The sequence below is a fragment of the Salvelinus fontinalis genome, chromosome 19 (genome assembly GCF_029448725.1).
Source record: "Salvelinus fontinalis isolate EN_2023a chromosome 19, ASM2944872v1, whole genome shotgun sequence".
In the NCBI taxonomy this organism is placed as follows: domain Eukaryota; kingdom Metazoa; phylum Chordata; class Actinopteri; order Salmoniformes; family Salmonidae; genus Salvelinus; species Salvelinus fontinalis.
Window position 1 is genome coordinate 46,354,063 of NC_074683.1, and position 24,366 is coordinate 46,378,428.

The 24,366-nt window shown below is 49.2% G+C and overlaps 1 protein-coding gene across 2 annotated transcripts in view; it reads right to left on the reverse strand.

Annotated features, from left to right (window-relative positions):
• LOC129816844 (immunoglobulin superfamily member 3-like) overlaps positions 1-24,366 on the reverse strand; it is a 95,945-nt gene that overhangs the window by 8,107 nt on the left and 63,472 nt on the right. For both annotated transcript variants that reach the window (XM_055871772.1, XM_055871771.1), the window contains exons 6-7: positions 17,683-18,123; positions 1,484-1,894 (exon numbers count right to left, since the gene is read on the reverse strand). In XM_055871772.1, the coding sequence (XP_055727747.1) occupies positions 1,484-1,894; positions 17,683-18,123 (852 nt within the window). The remainder of the gene's footprint in view (positions 1-1,483; positions 1,895-17,682; positions 18,124-24,366) is intronic.

The following is a 24,366-nucleotide window of genomic DNA, read 5'->3' on the forward strand; positions in this document are numbered from 1 at the left end:
GGTGTGTGTGTAAACGGAGAGGAAGACGTGATCTTGGGGTGTGTGTGTAAACGGAGAGGAAGAAGTGATCTTGGGGTGTGTGTGTAAACGGAGAGGAAGACGTGATCTTGGGGTGTGTGTGTAAACGGAGAGGAAGAAGTGATCTTGGGGTGTGTGTGTAAACGGAGGAAGAAGTGATCTTGGGGTGTGTGTGTAAACGGAGAGGAAGACGTGATCTTGGGGTGTGTGTGTAAACGGAGAGGAAGACGTGATCTTGGGGTGTGTGTGTAAACAGAGAGGAAGAAGTGATCTTGGGGTGTGTGTGTAAACAGAGAGGAAGACGTGATCTTGGGGTGTGTGTGTAAACAGAGAGGAAGAAGTGATCTTGGGGTGTGTGTGTAAACGGAGAGGAAGAAGTGATCTTGGGGTGTGTGTGTAAACGGAGAGGAAGAAGTGATCTTGGGGTGTGTGTGTAAACGGAGAGGAAGACGTGATCTTGGGGTGTGTGTGTAAACGGAGAGGAAGACGTGATCTTGGGGTGTGTGTGTAAACGGAGAGGAAGACGTGATCTTGGGGTGTGTGTGTAAACGGAGAGGAAGAGGCGAAGCGAGAGGTTTCACTTTTGCCAAAATTGGTCCAAATTAAGGCCAATACGTTTCTGCCTTCACGCATTTGGGACACCTCCCATTGTTAGAGTAGAGATATGAGCATCTCGTCATTATATGCAGATCTCTGATGTAAATGGGAAGGTGCACACAGCACAGAAGGAGCGAAGGAGACGAGACCAAAAAGACAACAAGCAGACATAAACGCTCATAAAAACGGAAAACAACTTGACTCTTGCAGTACAGACATTTGGAATATCATGCAAAAACATACATTCAAAATAATCCGATCTATCGCCCAGCCCTAGGGGGGGGGGCTTGGAAGTCTGTATAGTACATGGTAGGGTTGGGGCCATTGGGTTTGAGGGGAGTAGGGTAGCAGTTCGGTGGTTAGGGTGTGTGTAGTTGGTGTCGGTGGGGGCACAAAATTGACTTATTATGGGCAGGTGGGTTATGCCCCTCAGCTCTGCCAGGCTCTGCCCATTTGGCACCAGGGCAACACCCACCACGTCCACCTGAGCTCTGCCTGGTGCAGGTGGATGGTGATGAGGTCATTAGAGCGAGACGGCCTTGAGGGCAGGGGGAGAGGGCACAACTGGTCACTGCCAGAAGATAAATGAACCACATGGGTCGAGAACAGCAGCTGCTAACCACTACAGAGACAGAGAGAGACTCTTGCTCTTGCTGTTTCTCTTAGGAAGATTTCTGTGTCTAAAGGCTGAGTGAGGAGTCCCGTGCAGTTTGTACCAGTATCCCTCCTCTCTGTTTTCACTTGGTTGTCGTACCAGGACCTGTGTGAAGCTCGAGGAGTCACGTGCCAGTCTGTACCAGGCTTCATCCCATTCAGCTCTATATCCCTCCCATCATCCCTCCCCTTGTTCCCTGCTTTCCGTCCTCACCTGGTTGTCTGACTAGAACCTGTGTGAATCCTGAGGAGTCCCGTGCCAGTCTGTACCAGGCTCCGTCTGGGTCTGTGAGCCACTCCTCCACCAGGCAGTAGTACGTCCCAGAGTCGCTGCTCTCCGCCCTGTTCAGTGTCAGCACGTAGAGCCGTGGCGACAGCCTCTCAGCCTGCACTCGTCGCCTCAACCTCTCCTCGTCCGCATACGCGCCATATTCAAACGCGCCCGAGCGCTCGATCCTCAGCAGTAGTTCATCGGCCTCGGCACCCGCCACACGGCGCACATACCAGAGCACGGCATGCTGGGAGTCTTGGCTGGTCTGGGATGCCACGGAGCAGTTGACGCGTACGCGACTGTCCTCCAGGTAGACCAGGGACTGGTTGGTCTTCTGCACCCGCAGCTTACTCACTGTGGAAGAGAGGGAGGGAAGGGGGAGACAGGGGGGAGAGGAATGGAGGGGGGGGTAGTGAGAGAGGGGAAGAGAGGGAGGGTAGGAAGGTAGTGGGGGGAGGAAGAAGAGAGAGAGAGGGGAAGAGAGGGAGGGTAGGAAGGTAGTGGGGGGAGGAAGAGGAGAGAGAGAGGGGAAGAGAGGGAGGGTAGGAAGGTAGTGGGGGGAGGAAGAAGAGAGAGAGAGGGGAAGAGAGGGAGGGTAGGAAGGTAGTGGGGGGAGGAAGAGGAGAGAGAGAGGGGAAGAGAGGGAGGGTAGGAAGGTAGTGGGGGGAGGAAGAGGAGAGAGAGGAAACAGTTATTTCAGTGTTTATAGAAACAAGTGAATGGTGGTGACAGGTACACAATGTCATTTCTGTTTGTGACAGACTTGTTGAGGCGGGTTTCATTTCCTGCCAAAAAGGAGAGGATATTAGTGTGTGGGTGGAGGAGAGGCAGTGAGAGATGGAAGGGAAGGCTGTCAGTGTACGACAGAGCGGGATAAAAAGAGAGGCCTTGGGGCCTCCCGAGTGGCGCAGCCTTCTAAGGCACTGGATTTCAAAGCTTGAGGCGTCACTACAGACCTGGGTTCGATCCCAGGCTGTGTCACAACCAGCCGTGACCGGGAGTCCCATAGGGCTGCGCACAATTGGCCCAGCGTTGTCTGGGTTAGCGGACGGTTTGGCCCAGGGGAAGCTTAACTTGGCTCATCGCACTCTAGCGACTCCTTGTAGCAGGCCGGGCGCCTGCAGGCTGACTTTGGTCATCAGTTGAACGGTGTTTCCTCCGAGACATTGGTGCGGCTGGCTTCCAGGTTAAGCGGGCGGGTGTTAAGAAGCGTGGCTTGGTGGGTCATGTTTCAGAGGGCTCATGACTTAACCTTCGCCTTCCGAGCCCGTTGGGGAGTTGCAGCGATGAGACAAGAACGCAATTGAATATCACGAAATTGGGGAGAAAAAGGGTGTAAATTACAACAAAACCAAAAAAAGATAGGCCTTGAATAAGTTGGGTGGGTGAGAGGAAAATATTTAGGAGGGAAAGATGAAGGGAAGAGGGGTAGTGCTAAGCGAGAGAAGCAAAGAAAGAGAGAGGGAGAGATTAAGGAATCTGAGCTGTGGGAGAAAAAAATAAAAAGATGGAGAAATGAGGAAAGGAGGCGTAAGAGGCCTGTGGGAGTTAGAGGAAGAGAGGGAGATATGGAGGGAGGCAGTGCTAGAATATGATGTCAGGGAGGTAGTGTTAGGATGGGGCTCAGGGCGCTGTGACTGAATTGGTTAAAGGGACATCAAGTGTGAGATTGGATTAGCTACAGGTACATCAAGTGTGACCGACCGGCGCCTCAGTTGGAGGCTTAAAGGAGAGAAAACACAGCGTGTGTACACACAAACCCCTTACCCCTTAACTGATCAACTAAAACATTAACTAGGTCACACATGAAAAGGTACATTATCATCAATGTAAAAGAGAACAGATTTAATTCACCATTCTCATTTGAACACTAGGGCATGAAATAGTACAAATACACACACACACACACACACACACACACACACACACACACACACACACACACACACACACACACACACACACACACACACACACACACACACACACACACACACACACACACACATCCTCCATTTGCCTGTACTGAGCTTTGATAGGAATGACTGCCTGGAGTCACAACCATCTGCCTAGAGAATTTCACCCGTACACAGATTGGTGAATGTGCTTGGATGGTCAGAGCGTGTGTGTGTGAGAGAGAGCTAGCATTTGGCCGTGCTCTAAGATGCATTTTCACAGCCCTCTTTCCTCTCCACAATGGCCTCTTGAGTGAGTTCCGAAATTAGTCATCTTCGGCTGGCTACACACTGGAGAGAGACCCGCTCTGAACGCTCCCAACCCCAACAACCACTCCAGCCGGAATTACAGACGAACCCTCCAGAATCCTGGCAATCATTCTCCAGGAGAGAATTACCTCGGAATCACCTGGAGTGGAACCGTGCTGGATTGGATTGGCACAGGACAAAGCGCCTCGCTGTTTTTCCCCATTTGAAGTTAGAATCCATTTGGAAAACAGAGGAGAGTGGGGGGGTTATAAGCCTGTTGCCTTGGACCAGTGTTCAACTTCAAAGCCTGACCAAATACCAGCCATTCAAGGCCATTATGGTGCATTATAATCCATTATAAAAGGCATTAAGACACTATGAGCGCTGAAACAGGTCCAGTGGCTTCAGCTTCATAGGAAGAAGTACACAGTGGTGCTCAATACAAGACCAGTGAAAACCTTTTCACACTGCAGAGAGAGTGGGGGGAGACTACGCACCAGGACCACAAACACAAACTTGCGCACGTTCCAACGGCATTTAAAACACATTTGTCTTCAACAGGAACTGATGCAAAAAACAGGGCTGTGGGGATGAGGAGTACATGTACTGGGAATAGGACGTGCATACTGTACACTGAGTGTACAAAACATTAGGAACACCTTCCTAATATTGAGTTGCACACCTCCCTTTTGCCCTCAGAACAGCCTCAATTTTTGGGGGCATGGGCTCTACAATGTGACAAGCGTTCCACAGGGAAGCTGGCCCATGTTGACTCCAATGCTTCCCATAGTTGTGTCAAGTTGGCTGGATGTCCTTTGGTTGGTGGACCATTCTTGAAACACATGGGAAACTGTTGAGCAAACCCAGCAGCATTGCAGTTCTTGACACACTCAAACCGGTGCGCCTGGCACCTACCACCATACCTCTTTCAAAGGCACTGAAAACGTGTCTTGCCCATTCACCCTCTGAATGACATACATACACAATCCATGTTTCAAGGGTTAAAAATCCTGATTTGACCTGTATCCCCTTCATCTACACTGGTTGAAGTGGATTTAACAAGTGACATCAATAAAGAATTATTGGTCAGTCTATGTCAAGAAGCCGGTGTTCCTAATGTTTTGTACACTCAGTGTATGTGCAGGGATCGCCCGCGTTTTCTGTGTGTATGTCTGTGTGTGTGTGTGTGTGTGTGTTGATGCTTTGGGAAAAGAGCATATATATGTAGAGACTTGTTCAATCACACATCTGTTACAAGGCCATACATCATGCATAGGCATTGCCAGTTCCGTTTACTGCTGGATTATGTGTGTGTGTGTGTTTTAGCGAGTCTGTCAATGTCTACGTTAATTGTGTTTGCATGTTCTGCGCGAGTGTGTTTCTTTAATGAGTCTCGTAGGTGCCAACCCAAAGTAAGACAAATCCATAATTGGAAACACTTGTCATCTATGTTCTGCATTAGCTGGTGTGTCACTCAAACCCAGGCCCTATGCCTGTGTGTGTGTGTGTGTGTGTTTGTGATGTAATGTGGATTCAAATAAAGTATTTAAAGTGTGTGTGTGTGTGCGTGTGTGTGTGTGTGTGTGTGTGTGCAACAGGCTCAGATTTGTTCTACTCTCCCTCAGCTCTGTGTAATCTCTCACCAGTACAAGATATAGTGAGTACTGCTGAGATCCTGTGTATGATTTTTATCCCTCCATACTCTGGTCAGTGAAAGGGGCCTATTCTGTGAATTGGGAGCTAATCAGATACTAGATGATATATGAGAAGATGATCATTTTATAAGTTAACCTTGAAGTAAACGCTACTGAGGGTGTGGCTAGAATACCTTAGTCCCGCTGGGTCTCCCAGAGAGGAAACAGACCAAATTAAACACGGCCAAAGAGCCCTGCACTGCCATAGCCAGGCATAATTAAATGACCAGTTAATTAACATTCAGCCCCTCACTCTCCTAAAACAGAGTGTTTTCTCTTTGTTGGAAAATTAAACAAGATTTTGTGTGTGTGTGTGGCGGTTGGAGTTTGTTAGCAGTGTGCAGAGCACGTGGCATCATTAGGAGCACACACTTTTACGCTCTCTAAGAAGCTAATCGAAACCACCCCCTTTCTCCTCCTTCCCTGAGTGTGTCCAATGTATCGTCAGAAGGTGTTAATGGCAGTGTGCTGCCGAGCCCAGATAAAGACCCTTATTTATCAGTGGTGTAAAGCACACAATGGCCACAAACACAGCCCCATTCACATCCAGAACGCAGGCAGGAATACAAACTTCATGTCCAACACATGCACACGTTCCATCTTCACTCTCCTCATAGCTATATGCCACAACTCTGTGAAGCGGTTCTTTATTTGCCCAGCCAAGTGCGGGAACAGATGAAAACATATTTTGGGAAGTATTTTACGGTCCAGGAGGTGGGAAAGAAAGTGCACTGTTAAGGCTGTGCTCTGTAGTATCTTTCCAACCTCTTACCATCACTCTCTACCAGTCTAATCAGAACACCGCCCATCTGTCTGAACTCAATGAAACGCTATCAACTACAGTCCACAGACCGTTGTAAAATAGCCCAACCATAGGGATGTACAGTATGTAGAACAAAGAAACCTTCTAGAATTCCTCCAGACAGCCAGTCTCATCACCTGCCAGGACATGAATATTCAGCAGGCTCACCTACAGGCTCATGTATATTCATGAGGCTCCAATGAAGAACTCCGACAGGAAGGTGTTGTGGTTCTCTGGTTCATATTTTGGTGCTTTATGATCTTTCATCTGAAAGGTGTGACACCAGGGACATTGGATGCATCCCAAATGGCACCAAATTACCTACATGGTGCACTACTTTTCACCAGAACCCTATGTGCCCTGGTCAAAATACTGTACTATTATATAGGGAATTGGGTGCAATTTGGGCCAGAGACAATGTGATTAGACCCCACTCAGCCTAATGGCCCACTATTGTCTCTCCACCTACACGGGCCTTTTGGTGAAATATGTTTCAGTATTTCAGGCATAAAAGTCCTCAGAGGTGTCATTGAGGCAGTGGGGAAGAAATAAGTCAGAGAGAGAGGACATGGGAGATTAGAGGATGAATGGAGGTAGATGAATTAAATAAAGAAAGAGCAGATCAGGTTGAAGAGACAGGAGGAGCAGCAAAAAGATGAGGGAAGAGGGATCATGGGAGATGTGGGGAAGCTAAAAGAAAAGGGGGAGAGAGCAAAGAAGAAAAGAGAGAGAGTTCTCCTGGGAGGATTTAGGACCAGAGGGGGGTCTCTTGGGTTTCAACTCAGGGAGGCTTAACGTCTTAAACCCGGCCTGCTCCGCCCTTAGCATTAGCCTAGCCACAGGCTGAGCCCAGAACGGATATACAACACCAAGGGCTCAGACACACTCTGATCCCCGAGGACGGCTCAATCCAGCTGGGTCGCTCCCCCGGCCCGAAGCCCTGCCTCCGGGGAGAGGTCGGAGCGGGTTCCCTTTGGGGAGGGATGAGGGATGGGCCTCTACTCTGGCTGAGGAGCCGCTGTTCCTCTCTTCTTCTGCTATAATAGGGAGCCTAATTTCTATGCTAATGATGCCGATGTATCTCTGATCCTTTTGTGTCAAAAGGAGATTACCCCCCCCATCTCACACTCCCGCCGCAACGTCATTAAGATTGAGGTAATTATGGGGATCCTCACACACCCAGCTGCCTTTCTCCTCTGTCTCCTGCTCGCTGTCTCAGAGACTGATCGCTGGACTCTGCCTGGCCTAACTGGAAAGGGGGAGGCGAGGGAGGAAGAGAGGGAAGGAGAGGGAGAGAAGGCGAGCAGAGAGGGAGAGAGGCAAGGGGGGGTCAGGGCAGGGGAACTCTAGGTACTGATTAATGACCCCCCAGAAGCAGGCAGGGAAATGGGATAGAATAAAGCGATGTGTGTGTGGGTCCGTGCGATGTGTGTGTGGGTCCATGTGATGTGTGTGTGGGTGTCTGTGCGTGTGTGGGTAGGTCCGTGCGTGTGTGTGGGTCTGTGCGTAGGTCCGTGCATGTGTGGGTCCATGTGATGTGTGTGTGTGTGGGTCCATGTGTGTGAGGGGAAAGTGAGTCTCTGTCAGTAAACATAAAACACTTTATGTCCATTAAACCAGTGCTGGAATGTGGTCATAGATATTGTTGAGGGAAGCCAGTGCTGACTGCTGGCTGCAGAACAGTCTCTGGCCTGGAGATGAATGACAGAGAGAGAGAGGACACAATAGACTGTGTGGAGTGTAGTGTATTAGGAGGGGGGGGGGGGGTATGTGTGTTTTTAGAGATTGTGTGTGTGTGTCCTTGTATGTCCCGAGCAGTAGGTGTGTGTGTGGTGGGCTGTCTGTGCAGTCTGTGAGGAAGACAGAGAGATGAGCTGACCTTGAGTGTCTGAATCAGACATGATTCATCAAAAGCCTTTTATGAAATTATTTTCTCACACAATAGCTCTTAATTTCATCGCCTACTGTGTGTGTGAATGTGTGTGTGTGGGGGGAATAGGAAGGGGGGCTTGGAGTGCAGATATCTAATCCGACAGTAGGAGACACACCAGTGCCTGGGGGGTTAGATCAAAACTGTACTGTACACAGCACAGCTCAAACATGATAAGATGTCATATCCCAGTCACAACCCCTTCAGCCATGTCACAACACCACTGTAAAAACACCACAGCAACATTTGAAGAGACATGAGGGGAGAGGGAGAGAAAATGAACAGAGGACGAATAAGAAGGCAAGATGGGTGCAGGAGAGAGAGGGAGAGCGAAAGAGAGAGAGCGAGAGAGAGACAGAGACAGAAAGCAAGAGCAAGAGAGAGAGAGAGAGAATCTGTCACTGTGGGCAGTAGAAGAAGAGGAAAGAGTAAGGAGAGTAAGGGAGAGAAAGACGGAGGTAGAGAAGACAAGATAAAGAGGAGGAAGGCTATGTCAGGGTGGTTGTGAAACTCTGAGCCCCGTGGCGTGTGACTGGAGAGTTGGGTGGACGACTCCTCCCTAATGAAGACGGACAACTGCAATCCATCCACAGATAAGCGGGAACCTCCCGTCACCACGATGATGGTAACACTATCAATAACAAGGTTGAAGGAGGAGGGCTGTGCTGGGGGACATGAAGAGAGCGTGGGCACAGAGAGAGATGTTACTGCCATTAACACTGAAGACACTTCACTAGCACCAAGACACCACCAGGAGGGGGTGGGCGGATAGTGAAGGGGTGGGGAAAGGAGGGCAGGCAGACACAGAGAGACAGAGAGAGAGAGAGAGAGAGAGAGAGAGAGAGAGAGAGAGAGACAGAGAGACAGAGAGACAGAGAGACAGAGAGACAGAGAGACAGAGAGACAGAGAGACAGAGAGACAGAGAGACAGAGAGACAGAGAGAGAGAGAGAGAGAGAGAGAGAGAGAGAGAGAGAGAGAGAGAGAGAGAGAGAGAGAGAGAGAGAGAGAGAGAGAGAGAGAGAGAGAGAGAGAGGGAGAGGGAGAGGGAGAGGGAGAGGGAGAGAGAGAGAGAGAGAGAGAGCGAGAGCGAGAGCGAGAAGGGGGAGAGAGACAGAGAGAGAAGGGGGAGAGAGGAGAGAGATACAGAGAAAGAAGGGGGAGAGAGGAGAGAGAGAAAGAGGGGAGAGAGAAAGACAAAGAGGGGAGAGAGAAAAAGGGGAGAGAGAGACAGAAAGAGGGGAGAGAGAAAGACAAAGAGGGGAAAGAGAAAGACAGAGACAGAAAGAGGGGAGAGAGAGAGAGACAGAAAGAGGGGAGAGAGAGAGACAGAAAGAGAGGAGCGAGAGAAAGGGGGGAGAGTAGAAGATAGAAATAGCAGGGGGACACCCTTTACTGACAGAGGTATGATGGACATGTCATCATATGTATACTGTATCAGCTACAAAGAGCTGCTTTGTAACCCATACTGTATGTCTGCTTCCCAAATGGCACCCTATAGAGTGCTCTACTTTTGACTATAGTTTGAGCAGGGCTCAGGTCAAAAGCAGTGCACTATATAGGGAATAGGGTGCCATTTTTGACTCAGCCTATGTGGGCTAGTTCCAGTAATAATCAGCATACTGTTCTTGTAGTCTAGCAGTTAAGAGCGTTGGGCCAGTAACCGGTCGCTGGTTCGAATCCCAGAGCCGAGTAGGTGAAACATTTGTTGAAGTGTCCTTGAGCAGGGTACTTAACCCTAATTGCTCCTGTAAGTTGCTCTGGATAAGTGTCTGCTAAATGACGAAAATGTCAAAATGTACAGCATGTAGGCTAGAGGTGTGGACCCCCCAGATTTCTCTCTCTCTACAGGAAGTAGGACACCATCATCTCCCTTTTTATTCCAGCACAGCCTACAACCAGGGAACGTTAATATCACATTCCTCAAACTATGTGGACGCACACACACACGAGAAAATGTATTAAATTCGCCAAACCATCATTAATCTGAGCTCCGGCTTCATTACGGAGAATCAGCATAATGGTGTGTGTGTGTGTGTGCGCGTGGTGCAGGAGAGTTATGAGGAGCTGGTATTAGATTGTGTAGAGATGAGACTGAAGCTTCCCTGGTGATGTGCAGGACTGAACATGTGTCTGCTCTTATTATGTTTTACAGAGAGACAAAGAGAAAACGCAATCAGGAGGAATATAATATTCCTCCTTCCATTTCAAATCAAATCAAATGTTATTTGTCACATACGCATGGTTAGCAGATGTTAATGCGAGTGTAGCGAAATGCTTGTGCTTCTAGTTCCAACAATGCAGTAATAACCAACGAGTAATCTAACTTAACAATTCCACAACTACTACCTTATACCCACAAGTGTAAAGGGATAAAGAGTATGTACATAAAGATATATGAATGAGTGATGGTACAGAACGGCATAGGCAAGATGCAGTAGATGGTATAGAGTACAGTATATACATATGAGATGAGTAATGTAGGGTATGTAAACATAAAAGTTCATAGTTTAAAGTGGCTAGTGATACATGTATTACATAAAGATGGCAAGATTCAGTAGATGATATAGAGTACAGTATATACATATACATTATATTAAGTGGCATTGTTTAAAGTGGCTAGTGATACATTTTTGATCAATTTCCATCAATATCCAATATTAAAGTGAGCTGGAGTTGAGTCAGTATGTTGGCAGCAGCCACTCGATGTTAGTGGTGGCTGTTTAACAGTCTGATGGCCTTGAGATAGAAGCTGTTTTTCAGTCTCTCGGTCCCTGCTTTGATGCACCTGTACTGACCTCGCCTTCTGGATGATAGCGGGGTGAACAGGCAGTGGCTCGGGTGGTTGTTGTCCTTGATGATCTTTATGGCCTTCCTGTGACATCGGGTGGTGTAGGTGTCCTGGAGGGCAGGTAGTTTGCCCCCAGTGATGCGTTGTGCAGACCTCACTACCCTCTGGAGAGCCTTACGGTTGTGGGCGGAGCAGTTGCCGTACCAGGCGGTCATACAGCCCAACAGGATGCTCTCGATTGTGCATCTGTAGAAGTTGAGTTTTTTTGCTGACAAGCCGAATTTCTTCAGCCTCCTGAGGTTGAAGAGGCGCTGCTGCGCCTTCTTCACAACGCTGTCTGTGTGGGTGGACCAATTCAGTTTGTCCGTGATGTGTACGCCGAGGAACTTAAAACTTACTACCCTCTCCACTACTGTCCCGTCGATGTGGATAGGGGGGTGCTCCCTCTGCTGTTTCCTGAAGTCCACAATCATCTCCTTTGTTTTGTTGACGTTGAGTGTGAGGATATTTTCCTGACACCACACTCCGAGGGCCCTCACCTCCTCCCTGTAGGCCGTCTCGTCGTTGTTGGAAATCAAACCTACTAGTGTCGTCCGCAAACTTGATGATTGAGTTGGAGGCGTGCATGGCCACGCAGTCGTGGGTGAACAGGGAGTACAGGAGAGGGCTCAGAACGCACCCTTGTGGGGCCCCAGTGTTGAGGATCAGCGGGGTGGAGATGTTGTTACCTATCCTCACCACCTGGGGGCGGCCCGTCAGGAAGTCCAGTACCCAGTGGCACAGGGCAGGGTCGAGACCCAGGGTGTTTGGAGGAGTTTGGAGGGTACTATGGTGTTAAATGCTGAGCTGTAGTCGATGAACAGTATTCTCACATAGGTATTCCTCTTGTCCAGATGGGTTAGGGCAGTGTGCAGTGTGGTTGCGTCGTCTGTGGACCTATTGGTGCGGTAAGCAAATTAGAGTGGGTCTCGGGTGTCAGGTAGAGTGGAGGTGATATGGTCCTTGACTAGTCTCTCAAAGCACTTCATGATGACGGAAGTGAGTGCTACGGGGCGGTAGTCGTTTAGCTCAGTTACCTTAGCTTTCTTGGGAACAGGAACAATGGTGGCCCTCTTGAAGCATGTGGCTGGTGCTCTGTAGAGCTGCAGGGAACTGGGGCTATGTTGGGCTGTAGGGAACTGGTGCTCTGTAGGGCTGTAGGGAGCTGGTGCTCTGTAGGGCTGTAGGGAGCTGGGGCTCTGCAGGGCTGTAGGGAGCTGGGGCTCTGCAGGGCTGTAGGGAGCTGGGGCTCTGCAGGGCTGTAGGGAGCTGGGGCTCTGCAGGGCTGTAGGGAGCTGGGGCTCTGTAGAGCTGTAGGGAGCTGGGGATGGTGCTCTGTAGGGCTGTAGGGAGCTAGGGCTCTGTTGGGCTGTAGGGAGCTGGGGCTCTGTTGGGCTGTAGGGAGCTGGGGCACTGTAGAGCTGTAGGGAGCTGGGGGTGGTGCTCTGTAGGGCTGTAGGGAGCTGGGGATGGTGCTCTGTAGGGCTGTAGGGAGCTGGGGATGGTGCTCTGTAGGGCTGTAGGGAGCTGGGGCTCTGTAGGGCTGTAGGGAGCTGGGGCTCTGTAGGGCTGTAGGGAGCTGGGGCTCTGTAGGGCTGTAGGGAGCTGGGGCTCTGTAGGGCTGTAGGGAGCTGGGGCTCTGTAGGGCTGTAGGGAGCTGGGGCTCTGTAGGGCTGTAGGGAGCTGGGGCTCTGTAGGGCTGTAGGGAGCTGGGGCTCTGTATGGCTGTAAAGAGCTGGGGCTCTGTATGGCTGTAAAGAGCTGGGGCTCTGTAGGGCTGTAAAGAGCTGGGGCTCTGTAGGGCTGTAAAGAGCTGGGGCTCTGTAGGGCTGTAGGGAGCTGGGGCTGGGGCTCTGTAGGGCTGTAGGGAGCTGGGGCTCTGTAGGGCTGTAGGGAGCTGGGGCTCTGTAGGGCTGTAGGGAGCTGGGGCTCTGTAGGGCTGTAGGGAGCTGGGGCTCTGTAGGGCTGTAGGGAGCTGGGGCTCTGTAGGGCTGTAGGGAGCTGGGGCTCTGTAGGGCTGTAGGGAGCTGGGGCTCTGTAGGGCTGTAGGGAGCTGGGGCTCTGTAGGGCTGTAGGGAGCTGGGGCTCTGTAGGGCTGTAGGGAGCTGGGGCTCTGTAGGGCTGTAGGGAGCTGGGGCTCTGTAGGGCTGTAGGGAGCTGGGGCTCTGTAGGGCTGTAGGGAGCTGGGGCTCTGCAGGGCTGTAGGGAGCTGGTGCTGGGGCTTTGTAGGGCTGTAGGGAGCTGGGGCTCTGTAGGGCTGTAGGGAGCTGGGGCTCTGTAGGGCTGTAGGGAGCTGGGGCTCTGTAGGGCTGTAGGGAGCTGGGGCTGGTGCTCTGTAGGGCTGTAGGGAGCTGGTGCTCTGTAGGGCTGTAGGGAGCTGGGGCTCTGTAGGGCGCTGGGGCTCTGTAGGGCTGTAGGGCGCTGGGGCTCTGTAGGGCTGTAGGGAGCTGGGGCTCTGTAGGGCTGTAGGGAGCTGGGGCTCTGTAGGGCTGTAGGGAGCTGGGGCTCTGTAGGGCTGTAGGGAGCTGGGGCTCTGTAGGGCTGTAGGGAGCTGGGGCTCTGTAGGGCTGTAGGGAGCTGGGGCTCTGTAGGGCTGTAGGGAGCTGGGGCTCTGTAGGGCTGTAGGGAGCTGGGGCTCTGTAGGGCTGTAGGGAGCTGGGGCTCTGTAGGGCTGTAGGGAGCTGGGGCTCTGTAGGGCTGTAGGGAGCTGGGGCTCTGTAGGGCTGTAGGGAGCTGGGGCTCTGTAGGGCTGTAGGGAGCTGGGGCTCTGCAGGGCTGTAGGGAGCTGGTGCTCTGTAGGGCTGTAGGGAGCTGGGGCTCTGTAGGGCTGTAGGGAGCTGGGGCTGGTGCTCTGTAGGGCTGTAGGGAGCTGGTGCTCTGTAGGGCTGTAGGGAGCTGGGGCTCTGTAGGGCTGTAGGGAGCTGGGGCTCTGTAGGGCTGTAGGGAGCTGGTGTTGGTGCTGGGACTATGCTGGGTCTGGTGCAGGGGTTATGCTGAGCCTGGGGCTTTGCTGGGTCTATGTTGGGTCTGGTGATGGGTCTATGCTGGGGCTGGGGCAATGCTGGGTCTATGCTGGGGCGGTGATGGGGCTATGCTGGGGCTGGGGCTATGCTGGGTCTGGGGCTATGCTGGGTCTGGGGCTATGCTGGGGCTGGTGCTATGCTGGTGATGGGGCTATGCTGGTGATGGGGCTATGCTGGTGATGGGGCTATGCTGGTGATGGGGCTATGCTGGGCCAAGGCTAGCGCTAGAGCCAAGGCCTCACACGTTCCATCTCTTTAGTCCTTTCTAGCACTTCACAAGTCATCAGCCCAGCAGAGGCCCAGTGCAGTCAGAGGCACTGTCCCATTACAGGGAAGGAGCTGCAAACTGCATGTATGCAGAGTATGCATATGAGTAGCATTATGCAGTCACTAGGCTTGGGAGATATACCGTTTCTACCGGGGTATTTCCAAATACCAACGGTAGGATTTTCAATACTGTTAAAAAAGGCTATACGTATAACTATGAGAAATCTAAGATGTGTCAAATAAATTATCTCCAGCTATGCATTTGGTTTACTAACTGGTTAGATGTCAAGCTTCTTGGTTACAGCAGAGACATTCAATCCCCTCCTGGATCAAGACCCCTGTTGCCTAAAATGTTTTGTGCGTCTGTCCAATAGCGCCCCTTGTGTGCACATTCGGTAATACTGCATAACAACCTATGACACAGAAACGGTATGAAATCTGGATACCGCCCAACCATAGCAGTCACACACACACACACACACACACACACACACACACACACACACACACACACACACACACACACACACACACACACACACACACACACACACACACACACACACACACACACACACACACACACACACACACACAGTGGTGAGGAAGCTCATACATATTGAGCAGCCTGGTGGGTCAGTGTACAGGCACCTCTGGAAGCATGATTTAAAGTCTCTCAATAATGGATTTGGTCAGATGCTGTGTGATGCTCCAGCTCTGCTCACACCTCATTACCCCCACTCTCCTGTTCCGCTAGTTTCTGCTTCTTTGAGAGAGAAAGTGGAAACGGCAAATGTCAGCCTCTCATTTAGCGAAGAGTGGTTAACATTTAAGAAAACAGCTAGGGGAAACAGAAGAGACGGCCTACATTCTGACAGATGAATCACAGCTCTAAATGGAGCCATGTGACACGCGCGCGCGTGTGTGTCAGGCCTAGTTGAGGAGGAAAACAGGATTTGACTAAAACAACAGAAAGAAAGTATGGAGGAGCCAATGGGGGAGCTGGATTAGTCCACCTCACAGCCAATCAAATACACCTGTGAGCCCAAGCCTATACATGGACTTATCATATAGCCACCATAACTGATCACTTCATCATGGTAACTCATGCCATTGCCAATGTAACCGATCACATTGTCACAGTAACTGATAGCTTTTCCAAGTTAACTGATCACGTCGTCATGGAGACAGTGCGGAGCCAGAAGAGAGTGAAAGAGAGCTCCATTGATTTTCTAAATGTGTGTGCGCGTGTCGTTGGTCCTCTTCACTAGGGGTAAAGACAGTAAAGTGCACATCAGGGAAACTAAACAAGCGTGCAGGATGATAAATCGATTGCCAAATGGCTCCTGAAGGGTCTTGTGTTCAGCTTGAGTGGCTAAGGTCAGAACACTGTCTGTCCCTGTGCTGCTTCAGAGCACAGACCTGTGTGCTGTGTGTGTGTGTGTGTGTGTGTGTGTGTGTGTGTGTGTGTGTGTGTGTGTGTGTGTGTGTGTGTGTGTGTGTGTGTGTGTGTATATGGTTTGAGGTTGCTGTCTCTGTGTGTGAGAGAGGGAGTGGGACAGAGAGAGAAACCCTGTATAGTTGACTATATTCTAATGGCTGGCTGTCTTATTGATCAGCATAGTCACTGAGCTCATCTCCCTGCTGAGTTGTAATCAGCCTCACCTTGACACATCAGTAGTACATCAGTCACACACACAGCCAGTCTCAGTGACAGTAAAGTGGTATAACCCCAGGCTGATCCTCCCACTAACAGCCTCACAGGCAGGATAAAAGAAACACCACAGGTGTAGAGCTTGCCTCCAGTGCTTTCCTAAAGCCATTATCATTAAGCAGGAGCTTCCTGTGTGTGTGTGTGTGGACCAGAAATCCCCACAAGAATAGTAAACAAACAAAAATTGGACCAACTGGGGACATTTTGTTGAACCCCACAAGGTCAAATGCTATTTCTAGGGGGTTTAGGGTTAAGGTTAGAATTAGTGTTAGAATTAGGTTTAGGAGCTAGGGTTAGTTTTAGGGTTAGAGTATGTGTTATGGTAAATAGGAGTTTGAATGGGACTGAATTGTGTGTGCCCACATGGTTAGCTGCACAAGACTCTGTGTGTGTGTGTGTGTGTGTGTGTGTGTGTTTGTGTGTGTGTAGATGGTGAAGGAAAACAGAGAGCACCACATGGCACACCCACACACTTTAATGAGGTAGTGCACATTGCACAAACAGAAACACTCCTCAGCTCAGCTCAAGGCCAGAGTGGCAGTAATGTCATTCAGTCTCCTCACGGAGAAACTACATAAACAACATGGGAACCCAGGAACACAAGCACTGACATTAACCTCCACTACACATAAACTCTGCCTCAACGTCATCAGTGGGTTGTTCAGTGTGTAACAGCCACCCCTATCACTACCCCTGCCCCCAATGCGACAAGATCACCAGGTCATGGATTGGCCTATCCAGCCATCTCCAGACCCATGGCCAGCCAGCCAGCCAGACCCACACCACAACCCTGACCCCTGGAGGGAAATCATAGTCGACAATGAGGGATCCCAAATGAAAGGTATACAGTGTGTGTGGGTGTGAGCGAATAAAAGCCTATTATTGCAGCAGTGCGTGATGCCATGGGGTGTAGTTAGTGAATTGTTGATGAGGGAAAGAGTTCAAGGACCTTTCTTTCTATTCCTCCTTTTTCCCCCTCTCTTTTTTCCACCCATTATTTTCCTCTGATCACTACCTCTAGTAGGGGACATTACACTGCTCCATTAGGAGGTTCAGCCCTGCCCAGTGCTACACACGCACAGAAACACACACGCAAGCGCTCTCTCTCACACACACACACACACACACACACACAATTAGTCTGTAAAAAGAGAGCGAGAGCAATTACAGCAGAGAGCGAGCGCAATTAGAGCAGAGAGAGAGAGCGCAATTAGAGCAGAGAGAGACTAATACCTATAGGTCCATGGCACCACAGACCTAATGGGCAGAACACACAATGCTAATACAGAACTCACTCCTCAGACTGTACAGGACTCACTCCTCAGACTGTACAGGACTCACTCCTCAGACTGTACAGGACTCACTCCTCAGACTGTACAGGACTCACTCCTCAGACTGTACAGGACTCACTCCTCAGACTGTACAGGACTCACTCCTCAGACTGTACAGGACTCACTCCTCAGACTGTACAGGACTCACTCCTCAGACTGTACAGGACTCTCACAGAACAAAGGAAGACAGGGAGGAGAAAACCTGTGCAGCATAAGATCACCTGGAAACATCCCCCGACCTCAGGCCTACCGCAGTCATTCTGTGGGTGTCGCTTTTTTGTGTGTTAATTAATATCCACAAGTGTGGTTGGTTGGCCACATGGCTCAAGGCGTGTGTGTGTCTCCCACCTGGCTGTAACACGCTGATCCCCAGCAGGTTAGACGTCCTGTTGGCCACTTTGCTCCAGGTGTTGTCGTAGTTCCTCCTCCAGAGGAGGGCGGAGCACTGATATGTCCCCGCCTCCCTACGTCCAGCACGCGTCACAGACAACCTGAAGTTGGTGTTGGCATGGGAACGGTCCACGGTGGTGCGGGTGCCCTGGCCCAGCAGCTGCTCGCCCCACTGCAGCGTGCCCTCACGGGTAAATGTCACCAGGTCCCGGAACTCGCCCACTGTGCCACCCTCACCACCCTCCCCGGCAGAACCCGAGCTGGTGGGCATGAAGCGCCAGGTGACGGAGGCGGGCACACGAGGGTTATGGCGGGGCTTGACCAGGCACTGGAGATCAAACGAGTCGCCAAAGGTCACGCTAGGCGTCCGCGACGACGCCGACACCACGAAGGAGGATTCTGGGGAAACAGGAAGAGAGGAAATTATGTGTTAATGTTGGATAGTAAGGCTAAATCCCAAACCGACCCCTAGCTCCTATTCCCTAAATTGGATTAATCGTTCCTATTCCCTAATTCCTATTCCCTATACCCTAGTTCCTATTCCATAACTCCTATTTCCTAGCTGCTATTCCTTAGGCACTTGATGAAGTATGTGAAAGGATTGGAGAGGTAAGCAGTGTGGCAGGCCAGGCAGCATGACAGAGGCCATGGTGGTGACAGACTGAAGGGAGCAACCCTCTGCTTCAATACACAGACAAAAGGGAAGGGAAGGAGTAGGGATTGCACGACCTAGTGGCATTCAGTGAGAGTTGAATAAATTGCCTTCCATCAACAAGTTAGCCGTTAGAATCCATTCACTGTCCTCTGAAACACAACCGTATGGAGAGGTTGTATACTGTGTCTATAGATTATATAACGTATAAGGCTTAGTGTCACGATACCAGAATAATGACTTCGATACTAATACCAGGTTCAGTATCATGATACTCAATAGCACAGCAAAAAAAGAAGGCATATTAGCCAAAGTCACAGAATGGCACTTGACAGACAGAACTTTCAAACTCAATATCATTACATTGGACTTTGTTGTTTGTATTTGTATTTATTATGGATCCCCATTATCCAAGGTGGCTTAGCTGTTCAGACGTATTTTTCCGTGTTGTCGTGTCGTGTCCTGTATATATATATATTTACACCTTTTCTTCACATATCTTTTATTTATTTTATTATCCAAGAACTCAACTACAAAAGCTTTCCTGCAAAAGCTTTCCTGCAACCCGCTTCACCAATTACAATAAGTATTATTTACCTCAATCTGAAAATCCATCGTGGAAGATAGCCAGGGGCTAATTCAGAAGCTAGCCTGAAAGCTAACCAGAATCTACTCCGATAGCTAGCCAGAAGCTAATCTGTAGCTGCCCCGAAATTAGCCGGTTTGCTGGCTAGCGTTGGTGTTTCAGCTGCCCACGTTTTGCGGTCATCAGCTATTCCTTTAGCTCGATAATCTACCGGCACTTTTGTGCAACGCGACTCGGACCGGAGCATTCCGGGACTTTTTTTCTCTCAGTTTCCCCGGATTCCAACCGCAGCCTCTTGACACTTGCACCTTGATTTCGCAGCTAGCTAGCTGCATACCGTGTGACTGTTGGCTTACGTCGACCCCGGAGCTAACTCAAATCATGCTGGAGCTAGCCAGCTGAGGAGTTCCATCACCATCCGGACCCGTTTCTTTGTTGCTGCTGCAGATACGGAACCCCGCCGGGCCTTCACGACTGACTGCCGACGTTATCTGCCCGAGGGATTTATCCAACCGGCACCTCCGTCCCGGCGTTACCTGAACGCTCACCTGAGGCCCGCTAATCGTTAGCTGTCTTATCGGCTGCTATCTGAACAAAACCCCACTACACGGAACCTACCGACGGAAACGCACGAGGTATCTACAAACAGACCTCCATCCTATGCTGCTACCGATAGCCATATCCAGCTGTCTGGATCGCCCCGACCCCAACCAACCTCTACTCACTGGACCCTTATTTATCACTCGATTAAGCTTGCCTCTCCTTAATGTAAATATGCCTTGTCCATTGCTGTTCTGGTTAGTGTTTATTGGCTTATTTCACTGTAGAGATTCTAGCCCTGCTCTCTATACCATATCCAACCCTGCAGTTCCACCACCCACATATGCAATGACATCACCTGGTTTCAATGATGTTTCTAGAGACAAGATCTCTCTCATCATCACTCAATACCTAGGTTTACCTCCACTGTATTCACATCCTACCATACCTTTGTCTGTACATTATTCCTTTAAACTATTTTATCGCCCCCAGAAACTTCCTTTTACTCTCTGCTCTAGTAGCTCTAGGCGACCAATTCTCATAGCTTTTAGCCGTACCATTATCCTACTTCTCCTCTGTTCCTCTGGTGATGTAGAGGTGAATCCAGGCCCTGCAGTACCTGGCTCCACTCCTATTCCCCAGGCGCTCTCTTTTGATGACTTCTGTAACCGTAATAGCCTTGGCTTCATGCATGTTAACATTAGGAGCCTCCTCCCTAAGTTTGTTTTGTTCACTGCTTTAGCACACTCTACCAACCCGGATGTTTTAGCCGTGTCTGAATCCTGGCTTAGAAAGACCACCAAAAATTCAGACATTTTTATCCCCAATTACAATATTTTCAGACAAGATAGAACGGCCAAAGGGGGCGGTGTTGCAATCTACTGCAAAGACTGCCTGCAGAGTTCTGTTATACTATCCAGGTCTGTTCCCAAACAATTTGAACTTCTACTTTTAAAAATCCACCTCTCTAAAAACAAGTCTCTCACCGTTGCCGCCTGCTATAGACCACCCTCTGCCCCCAGCTGTGCTCTGGACACTATATGTGAACTGATTGCCCCCCATCTATCTTCAGAGCTCGTGCTGCTAGGCGACCTAAATTTGAACATGCTCAACACCCCAGCCACCCTACAATCTAAGCTTGATGCCCTCAATCTCACACAAATTATTAATGAAGCTACCAGGTACCACCCCAATTCCGTAAACACGGGTACCCTCATAGATATCATCCTAACAAACTTGCCCTCCAAATACACCTCTGCTGTTTTTAACCAAGATCTCAGCGATCACTGCCTCATTGCCTGCATCCGTAATGGGTCAGCGGTCAAACGACCTCCACTCATCACTGTCAAACGCTCCCTGAAACACTTCAGCGAGCAGGCCTTCCTAATTGACCTGGCCGGGGTATCCTGGAAGGATATTGATCTCATCCCGTCAGTAGAGGATGCCTGGTCATTTTTTTAAAATGCCTTCCTCACCATCTTGAATAAGCATGCCCCATTCAAGAAATTTAGAACCAGGAACAGATATAGCCCTTGGTTCTCTCCTGACCTGACTGCCCTTAACCAACAGAAAAACATCCTATGGCGTTCTGCATTAGCATCGAACAGCCCCCGTGATATGCAACTTTTCAGGGAAGCCAGAAACCAATATACACAGGCAGTTAGAACAGCCAAGGCTAGCTTTTTCAAGCAGAAATTTGCTTCCTGCAACACAAATTCAAAAAAGTTCTGGGACACCGTAAAGTCCATGGAGAATAAGAACACCTCCTCCCAGCTTCCAACCGCCCTGAAGATAGGAAACACTGTCACCACCGACAAATCCACTATAATTGAGAATTTCAATAAGCATTTTTCTACAGCTGGCCATGCTTTCCACCTGGCTACCCCTACCCCGGACAACAGCACTGCCCTCCCCTCTGCTACTCGCCCAAGCCTTCCCCATTTCTCTTTCTCCCAAATACTGTCAGCTGATGTTCTTAATGAGCTGCAAAATCTGGACCCTTACAAATCAGCCGGGCTAGATAATCTGGACCCTTTCTTTCTAAAACTATCTGCTGAAATTGTTGCCACCCCTATTACTAGCCTCTTCAACCTCTCTTTCGTGTCATCTGAGATCCCCAAAGATTGGAAAGCAGCTGCGGTTATCCCCCTCTTCAAAGGGGGGGACACCCTTGACCCTAACTGCTACAGACCTATATCTATCCTACCCTGCCTTTCTAAGGTCTTCGAAAGCCAAGTCAACAAACAGATTACTGACCATTTCGAATCACACCACACCTTCTCCGCTATGCAATCTGGTTTCAGAGCTGGTCATGGGTGCACCTCAGCCACGCTCAAGGTCATAAACGATATCGTAACCGCCATCGATAGGAAACAATACTGTGCAGCCGTATTCATTGACCTGGCCAAGGCTTTTGACTCTGTCAATCACCACATCCTCATTGGCAGACTCGACAGCCTTGGTTTCTCTAATGATTGCCTCGCCTGGTTCACCAACTACTTCTCTGATAGAGTTCAGTGTGTCAAATCGGAGGGTCTGTTGTCCGGGCCTCTGGCAGTCTCTATGGGGGTGCCACAGGGTTCAATTCTTGGACCGACTCTCTTCTCTGTTTACATCAATGATGTCGCTCTTGCTGCTGGTGATTCTCTGATCCACCTCTACGCAGACGACACTATTCTGTATACTTCTGGCCCTTCTTTTGACACTGTGTTAACAACCCTCCAGGCGAGCTTCAATGCCATACAACTCTCCTTCCGTGGCCTCCAACTGCTCTTAAATACAAGTAAAACCAAATGCATGCTCTTCAACCGATCGCTGCCTGCTCCTGCCCGCCTGTCCACCATCACTACTTTGGACGGCTCTGACTTAGAATATGTGGACAACTACAAATACCTAGGTGTCTGGTTAGACTGTAAACTCTCCTTCCAGACCCACATCAAACATCTCCAATCCAAAGTCAAATCTAGAATTGGCTTCCTATTCCGCAACAAAGCATCCTTTACTCATGCTGCCAAACATACCCTTGTAAAACTGACCATCCTACCAATCCTCGACTTCGGTGATGTCATTTACAAAATAGCCTCCAAAACCCTACTCAATAAATTGGATGCAGTCTATCACAGTGCCATCCGTTTTGTCACCAAAGCCCCATATACTACCCACCACTGCGACCTGTACACTCTCGTTGGCTGGCCCTCGCTTCATACTCGTCGCCAAACCCACTGGTTCCAGGTCATCTACAAGACCCTGCTAGGTAAAGTCCCCCCTTATCTCAGCTCGCTGGTCACCATAGCAGCACCTACCCGTAGCACGCGCTCCAGCAGGTATATCTCTCTAGTCACCCCCAAAACCAATTCTTCCTTTGGACGCCTCTCCTTCCAGTTCTCTGCTGCCAATGACTGGAACGAACTACAAAAATCTCTGAAACTGGAAACACCTATCTCCCTCACTAGCTTTAAGCACCAGCTGTCAGAGCAGCTCATAGATTACTGCACCTGTACATAACCCATCTACAATTTAGCCCAAACAACTACCTCTTTACCTACTGTATTTATTTATTAATTTATTTTGCTCCTTTGCACCCCATTATTTCTGTCTCTACTTTGCACTTTCTTCCAATGCAAACCAACCATTCCAGTGTTTTTTTTAGTTTTTATTTTACTTGCTGTGTTGTACTCACTTCGCCTCCATGGCCTTTTTATATTTTTATTTATTTATACATATATCTGTTTGCCTTCACCTCCCTTATCTCACCTCACTTGCTCACATTGTATATAGACTTATTTTTTTTATTTTTTTTCACTGTATTATTGACTATATGTTTGTTTTTACTCCATGTGTAACTATGTGTTGTTGTATGTGTCGAACTGCTTTGCTTTATCTTGGCCAGGTCGCAATTGTAAATGAGAACGTGTTCTCAATTTGCCTACCTGGTTAAATAAAGGTTAAATAAATAAATAAAAAAATAAATAAAAATTAGCTGCTGCTTTGCCTGGGGTCCAGCAAAATTAAGGCAGTTTATACAATTTTAAAACATTACAATACATTCACAGATTTCACAACACACTGTGTGCCCTCAGGCACCTACTCCACCACTACCACATATACACAGTACTAAATCCATGTATAAACTCAGTTTTTGACCATTTCTGACATTTAATCAGAGTAAAAATTCCCTGTCTTAGGTCAGTTAGGATCACCACTTTATTTTAAGAATGTGAAATGTCAGAATAATAGTAGAGTGATTTATTTCAGCTTTTCTTTCTTTCATCACATTCCCAATGGGTCAGAAGTTTACATACACTCAATTAGTATTTGGTACCATTGCCTTTAAACATTGTTTAACTTGGGTCAAACGTTTCAGGTAGCCTTCCACAAGCTTCCCACAATAAGTTGCGAGAATTCTGGCCCATTCCTCCTGACAGAGCTGGTGTAACGAAGTCAGGTTTGTTTGGGGTCATTGTCCATTTGGAAGACCCATTTGTGACCAAGCTTTAACTTCCTGATTGATGTCTTGAGATGTTGCTTCAATTTATCCACATCATTTTCCATCCTCATGATACCATCTATTTTGTGAAGTGCACCAGTCCCTCCTGCAGAAATGCACCTCCACGACATGATGCTGCCACCCCCGTGCTTCACGGTTGGGATGGTGTTCTTCAGCTTGCAAGCATCTGTCTTTTTCCTCCAAACGTAATGATGGTCATTATGGCCAAACATTTCAATTTTTGTTTCATCAGACCAGAGAACATTTTTCCAAAAAGTACGATCTTTGTCTCCGCGTGCAGTTGCAAACCGTAGTCTGGCTTTTTAATGGTGGTTTTGGAGCAGTGGTGTTTATACTTGCGTACTATTGTTTGTACAG